Below are 7,500 nucleotides of genomic sequence, written 5' to 3'. Positions count from 1 at the left end.
ATCGTTAAACAATCAATGACATCATTATCATGGTTGCATTTTATCATTATTATTATTATTATTGTTATTATTATTACTAACGTTATGGTAATTTTTCATGTTCACTTTGTAATAATCTTTATCATCGTTCTTTTTTCTCATTACTTTTAATATCATTATAATTTCCATTATCGCTGTTTGCTATTATTACCATCATCAGCATTAGTATCAACATTTTTATATCAATCAAGAAATATATAAAGAAACTGCACCAGTATCATACATTTCCCAAACCCAGGACGGACGCCAAGGAAGGAACCCCCACAGATCAGATATAACAGATCACATCGGTCAGGTCAAATCACATCAGGTCAGGTCATATCACATTAAATTAGTTGATATTTGATGTGATATAATCTGATCTGACCTGATCTTATTTAATCTGATTTGAATATGACCTCATGTAACCAGATGTGGTTTGACCTCATCAGATGTGAATATGACGTGATCTGATCGCATCCGATAAGGTCAAATTACATCAGATTAGGTCAGATTGCTTCAGATCAGGTCATACCACATTAGATGGGGTCAGATCACATCAGATCAGTTCATATCACATCAGATCAGTTCATATCACATCAGATCAGTTCATATCACATCAGATCAGTCCATATCACATCAGATCACATCAGATCAGTTCATATCACATCTGACCAGATCAGATTACATAAAATCATATCAAACCATCTTTATCATCGTTCTTTTTTCTCATTACTTTTAATATCATTATAATTTCCATTATCGCTGTTTGCTATTATTACCATCATCAGCATTAGTATCAACATTTTTATATCAATCAAGAAATATATAAAGAAACTGCACCAGTATCATACATTTCCCAAACCCAGGACGGACGCCAAGGAAGGAACCCCCACAGATCCTGCGACGCTGTGGGAGATCCTGCCCACAGACCCCCTCCCCCCCTGGTCCTGTGGGTGGAGCAGGACCCCCTCCCCCACCTCCTTGGCCAGTACCTTCTCCCGGACCTCCACCTCAGCTTCGACGCCTTCTACCGGCGCTTCCTGATCGTGGGTTGAGGCTTCAGGATGCCTTGGGGCGTTTCTGGATTCCTCTGGATTTGCCCGGATTCTTGTCTGTTCGTCTAGTTCTTCTGGATTCTTCTGGGTTCTTCCGGATTCTTGTCTGTTCGTCTTGTTCTTCTGGATTCTTCCGGATTCTTGTCTGTTCGTCTAGTTCTTCTGGATTATTCTGGGTTCTTCTGGATTCTTGTCTGTTCGTCTAGTTCTGGATTCTTCGTAATTCTTGTCTGTTCGTCTGTTTTTTCTGGGATTATTTTCGATTCCTCCGGTTTTTCTGGATTGTTCTGGATTTTTCTCTGTTCGTCTGGTTCTACTAGATTCTTTCCGGATCCTCTGTTTTTTTCTGGATTTTTCTCGATTTCTCTGGTTCTGGATTCTTCCGGATTACTCTGGATTCTTCCAGATTCCTCTGCAGCCCTCTGGATTTCTCTAAATTCTTTCGGATTTTGCGCGTTTATGTCCGCGTGTTTCTGTTTGTCCTTCATGTCTTCCTTTTTCACCCTCCCCTTTGTACAAATTCAACCCTTTCTCTCTTACTCATTTATTCATCTTTATCTGCTTTTGCCTCCGTCTGCCCCTAGATATTTTCAGTCCTTGCAGTATGTTTTTGTGTGATTAAAATTTTTGTTCTGCCCATGTAATTATTTCGCTTTCTTCCTTCCCTGTGTGTGTGTGTTTTTTTGTTTTTTTTTCATTTCATGTATCCATTTAATATATTTTTGATGAGCTCAATCTGCGGTTTCGGCCCCTATGTACGGAATTAATTATTCGCCTAAACTAATCCAAAAACTCAAACAAAAGAACCACCTAAAGTTTAAAGGCCTATGATAACTGTCTTAGAAATACACATAAAACACACTGAAGAATGGAAAAACACTCTACCGTGTTGATACTTATGGTAGAAAAACCCACAATGCACAAACTCAATTAGTTTGTGCATTTTGTGTTTTTTACCATAAAACACACCATGAAAATCAGTTCCACCCCAGCCCTCCTTTCTCCAGGACCGCCTGCTTCTGCCTGACCTTGTCGACTGCCCGCCCGAGTGGCAGTCCCTCGCCGCGTCCATCTTCAACCTTCTGGACGCAAGCGCAGATGGTCTCCTGAATCAGCTGGACGCCACCTACCTGACACGGGCCAGCGTTAGGTCACTCACACTGCAACTAGATGACCTTTTGGATGAGTTGAGGGACATGGGGACAGAGCAATGGGTGCACGTGGTTCAGGTAAAGGTCGTCACTGCGGGTGTGTCTATTTTATTTGTGTTTGTTATTAGCAGTGTTAATTATATTTCTCTGGTTATGATTTGTTGACAATATTTCTGGTTATTATGACCAACTCCCATTGTGATATTAATTTTCACTATCATTCCCATGATTGAACTGTCACTTTTTCTATCTTCTTGTCTGTCTATCTATCAGCCTATCTTTATGTCTCTCAGTCTATTCATATTTATCAATCTGTCTATCAATATCTCTCTCTCTGTCAGGGGTTTTGTGTTGCCCTGATTTGGTGGGTTATGGAGACACAATTCTGGTTCAGCTGTTTATTGATAGGAGGTGGCTGGAAGGTAGCGTGGCGCGGGTTGTTGTGGGCAAGGAAGCCCAAGAGGGGTGCCGAGCGGGGCGCGCGTGGAGGAGCGCCCCCAAGGAGAGGTGTGGTCAGGGCCGTGGGCCCCGGTCAAGTGTGCTGGTTCAACTGTCCTGTAGGTTTCGAGCGCTGTGGGTGGGCGGGAGGCTAAGGATAGGATGGGGTGGAGTGGGGTTTAAAAGAGGTATGGCTGAGGATGGGGGATGGGGTTAGGTATGTCAATGTGGATTGCGCTTAATGAAAATAATCACCGATCTGACTACACGAAAAAAAAACATTCACACTAACAACAAAAAAACTTACGTTAATTGCAATATTAATCAACTACTATGCGAAATCATAAAAATGGTACTTTAGTACGTAAAATTAATGAAACGGTGACTGGTTTGGGTCAGCTTCCCTGAGACAACTGACAGCCTAAAGACAACCCTTGTGGTTGTAAGTGATACTTAAACTTAAAATAGATTCCCTGAGGAATAGTGATGATGGGCCCAACCGTAGAAGGGATATCATCGAACGAACTCATACGCAGAACGCAAATTGGGCATCCCATCTTCTTGGGAAATACCAGCGATAATCTCTCGGGTATAGTCGTATAAGAAGGCGCGGCGCGGCGCGTAGATCGCCTCTAGCGATAAGTGCAGTTCGGCACATAAAGGACAACTTAATATTAATTACCTTAACCTAATTACATGCCCATACCCAGCTGTGGGTCGTCACCAAGGACCATGAAATAATGATGAGGTGAGGTTCGTGATCAAGATAATCGAAAATCAATATGAAATCGTAGTAGCTGTTTAAGATAATTAATCTCTAACACAGAGATCACTAAATAAGAATTAAATACAAATAGCTTGAATGTATTTTTGGGTCGAGTCAGATGGCTATAAGTACCTTCTACCTGAGTAAGGTCAAAGTGAGGTCCTTATCCAAATATTCGTTAAAAATAGCAAGAGCTAAAATGTAAAATTATATATTAAGAAAAAAAGCAAGCACACAATAATCTAGAAATTACATAATTAAATTACCAATAAATGAACATGAATAATTAAAGAAAAAAAATATATATAAAGAAGACGAATAATTACGGCGAAACATACTTCGGAATATGCACAAATATACCATAATAATAACTTAAAATCATACGATTTAATTCGATGGATTATGCTAGTATCATTACAGTTCCCAATATATTTCTGCAAACCGGAAGTAAATACATCTCTATCGTAAATCGCCGTGTTATATAAATGAAATTTAAATTTCAGAAAAAAATGTGGGACATAATTCGCAACAGCACTAAGGTGAGATGTGTCATCTTGTGACAAGACCTGACCGTGACGTGACCTGTGTGAAGTCACTCGCACTAGGAAACGAATATAACAATTTATACATGAAAATAATGAAGTTGATATTCATATAAACATACAACTGAACAAGGCATACTTTTCTTGTATACATATAGATACGAAAAACTATAAAACGTTATCACTACAAAAAAAAAACTAATTTAACGCTAGTGGATTAGAAATATTGAAAATAGGTAGAGAGGAAGGGGGGATTAACGGGTGGGGGTTAGGAGAGAGGGAGGGGGTTTAGGATGGTAGTGATAGTAATAGCGGGAGTGTAAGGAACGGGTATAGGTGGGAAGCGTCGGGAAAGAGAAAAAGTTGGTGCATAATATAACTAAATTATTTAAATATTCCAAAATATCCCACAAATGCATATTTAAACCGAGCCTAAATAAATGCACTTAGTAATATGCGAAATTAAAGTCGATATACCGTCGGTTTATACACTGGAGGATAATAAGAATAAGAAAATATACCAAATATATGGCAATACTTGTAACTCTAGACACGTGGCTTAGTATGGTTAATTTAAAGAAAAATGCACGGCCTAGTTCACCCACATAAATGAAAGATTTAAGCATTATTAACGATTTATGCTAACTAGGCTAGCATGAGAGTTAGAAAAAACACACCAAAGAAAGAAAATGCACTCTCGCAATTGATAAAAATGGGGATTGATTCCCTTAAAAAAAAAGCGACGATCTACCATGACGAGAAAAAAAAATATGGTAGATAACAGAAAGAAGAAAAGAAAATGCAATTTGCATGAACACTTTAGTAGATATTTGAAAAAAATCACTGCATTTGTAAAAAAAAACGGTATGCACACATAGGCGAAGAAAGGGGAAAGAAAAGGAAATTGCCAATGGTGTACTTACAGCTCTTCGGAGGCTTGTTTGTGTCATCCCACCGCTGCCACCAGTTGTCAGGGTTTTGTGTTGCCTTGATTTGGTGGGTTATGGAGACACAATTCTGGTTCAGCTGTTTATTGATAGGAGGTGGCTGGAAGGTAGCGTGGCGCGGGTTGTTGTGGACAAGGAAGCCCAAGAGGGGCGCCGAGCGGGGCGCGCGTGGGGGAGCGCCCCCAAGGAGAGGTGTGGTCAGGGCCATAGGCCCCGGTCAAGTGTGCTGGGTCAACTGTCTTGTAGATTTCGAGCGCTGGTCGCGGGTCCCTAGCAGTGGAGACGCGGAAAGGTAACCCATGTTCCTCAGACTCTCTCTCTCTCTCTCTCTCTCTCTCTCTCTCTCTCTCTCTATATATATATATATATATATATATTCTCTCTCTCTCTCTCTCTCTCTCTCTCTCTCTCTCTCTCTCTCCCTCTCTCTCTCTCTCTCTCTCTCTCTCCCTCTCTCTCTCCCTCTCTCTCTCCCTCCCTCTCTCTCTCCCTCTCTCTCTCTCTCTCTCTCTCTCTCTCTCTCTCTCTCTCTCTCTCTCTCTCTCTCTCTCTCTCCCTCTCTCTCCCTTTCTCTCTCTCTCTCTCTCTCTCTCTCTCTCTCTCTCTCTCTCTCTCTCTCTCTCTCTCTCTCTCTCTCTCTCTCTCTCTCTCTCTCTCCCTCTCTCTCTCTCTCTCCAGACCCAGAGAAGCTTTCCTGGGGCGCGCCAAGGACCGGATGGTGTCCTCGGCGCAGGCTCAGGTCAGGCGCTGGATTGACGGGGACCTTGAAGGCGCGGACGAGGAGGCGCTGAAGGAACACTTGCCGGAGCTCTACTCGCAGGTCGTCGCGGCGAGGGAGAATGAGGATGGTGAGGGAGAAGAAGGAGAGGGTTAGGGAGGGAGAAGGAGAAGGAGAGGGCTAGGGAGGGAGGGAGAAAGAGAAGGAGAGGGCTAGGGAGGGAGGGAGAAGGAGAGGGCTAGGGAGGGAGGGAGAGGGAGGGGAGGGTTCGGGAGGGAGAAGGCGAGGGCTAGGGAGGGAGGGAGAAGGGGAAGGAGAGGGCTAGGGAGGGAGAAGGAGGAGAGGGGTAGGGAGGGAGAAAGAGAAGGAGAGGAGTAGGGAAGGAGAAGGAGAGGGGTAGGGAGGGAGAGAGAGGGAGAAGGAGTGGGCTAGGGAGGGGGAGGGAGATGGAGAGGGAGAAGGGAAGGGGTAGGGAAGGATGGAGGATGCGGATGTTGAGGGAGGGAGAATGCGGATGGAGAGGAAGAGATGGAAAGGGAGGGAGAGAAGGAAAGAGAGACAGAGAAAGAGTGAGTGAGAGAGAGAAGAGAAAGAGGGAGGGGGAGAGAGAGGTAAAGGGAAAGAGGGAGAGTGCGGATGGTGTGGGAAGGAGAGGGAGAGGAAAGAAGAGAGGGACGAAAATACGGATGGTGAGTAGAGAGAGAGAAAGGAAGGAGGGAGGGGGGAGGGATGGAGGGAGGAAAAGTGAGCGAGCGAGAGAGAGAGAGAGAAAGTGAGAGGGGGGGGGGGACAGAATGCAACTAAGGGATAAAAAGAGCCAAGCAAGGTAGAGTTTGAAGTAGAGCATCATAATTATTGTAATACATTGCAGCATTTGAAGGATATGTCTACCATGCCTATATCCACCAACGGAACTATGCTCTCTGTACTTTTATTTTCTTTAATTTTACAGGAAAGGAGGAACTGTAACCCTGAGGTCAAGATTATATGTATGCTACCTTTGCCTTAAGAACTGGAATAGATTTCAAGATATCTGAATAAATGTTTATCTTTGCCCAAATGACGCATTTTTATCCAAATTACATTGATTTAATTTTTAAAAAATTACATTAACCCTTGAATGTAGAGTTGATGGTTAAAGCATCGGAACCGATGAATTTCCATGGCGAATATTTATGCACTAAAACCTTAGAACTGCAGTCCAGGGTTGGCACACTTTAACCCTTTGGCGACCAAGTGTCCTTTACGGGCTCTAACCACTAAGGTTCAAAATAGTTTACGGTAACATCTACGCTACGCTGATAAAAGTCAGACCACATCGTCATCAGAACAGGTCAGATCACATAAAATCAGGGCAGATTATATCAGATCAGATATAACAGATCACATCGGTCAGGTCAAATCACATCAGGTCAGGTCATATCACATTAAATTAGTTGATACTTGATGTGATATAATCTGATCTGACCTGATCTTATTTAATCTGATTTGAATATGACCTCATGTAACCAGATGTGGTTTGACCTCATCAGATGTGAATATGACGTGATCTGATCGCATCCGATAAGGTCAAATTACATCAGATTAGGTCAGATTGCTTCAGATCAGGTCATACCACATTAGATGGGGTCAGATCACATCAGATCAGTTCATATCACATCAGATCAGTTCATATCACATCAGATCAGTTCATATCACATCAGATCACATCAGATCAGTTCATATCACATCTGACCAGATCAGATTACATAAAATCATATCAAACCAGTCAAATCACATCAAATCGGGTTAGATGGCATAAAATCAGGTCAGATTACATCAGATCAGGTCAGATCACATAAAATTAGGTCAGATTATATTAG

The 7,500-nt window shown here is 42.4% G+C and overlaps 1 protein-coding gene across 1 annotated transcript in view; it reads left to right on the top strand.

Annotated features, from left to right (window-relative positions):
- Positions 1-6,698, top strand: part of LOC113806479 (uncharacterized) — a 10,792-nt gene extending 4,094 nt beyond the window's left edge. The window contains exons 4-13 of the mRNA XM_070118102.1: positions 278-329; positions 562-736; positions 888-1,067; positions 2,084-2,387; positions 3,150-3,262; positions 3,523-3,585; positions 3,935-3,970; positions 4,899-4,969; positions 5,593-5,768; positions 6,591-6,698. Of these exons, the coding sequence (XP_069974203.1) occupies positions 278-329; positions 562-736; positions 888-1,067; positions 2,084-2,387; positions 3,150-3,262; positions 3,523-3,585; positions 3,935-3,970; positions 4,899-4,969; positions 5,593-5,768; positions 6,591-6,607 (1,187 nt within the window). The 3' untranslated portion in view covers positions 6,608-6,698. The remainder of the gene's footprint in view (positions 1-277; positions 330-561; positions 737-887; positions 1,068-2,083; positions 2,388-3,149; positions 3,263-3,522; positions 3,586-3,934; positions 3,971-4,898; positions 4,970-5,592; positions 5,769-6,590) is intronic.
- The last annotated feature ends 802 nt before the right edge of the window (positions 6,699-7,500 follow it).

The sequence above is a fragment of the Penaeus vannamei genome, chromosome 41 (genome assembly GCF_042767895.1).
Source record: "Penaeus vannamei isolate JL-2024 chromosome 41, ASM4276789v1, whole genome shotgun sequence".
Taxonomy (NCBI): domain Eukaryota; kingdom Metazoa; phylum Arthropoda; class Malacostraca; order Decapoda; family Penaeidae; genus Penaeus; species Penaeus vannamei.
This window is presented reverse-complemented; position numbering and strand designations above follow the sequence as displayed.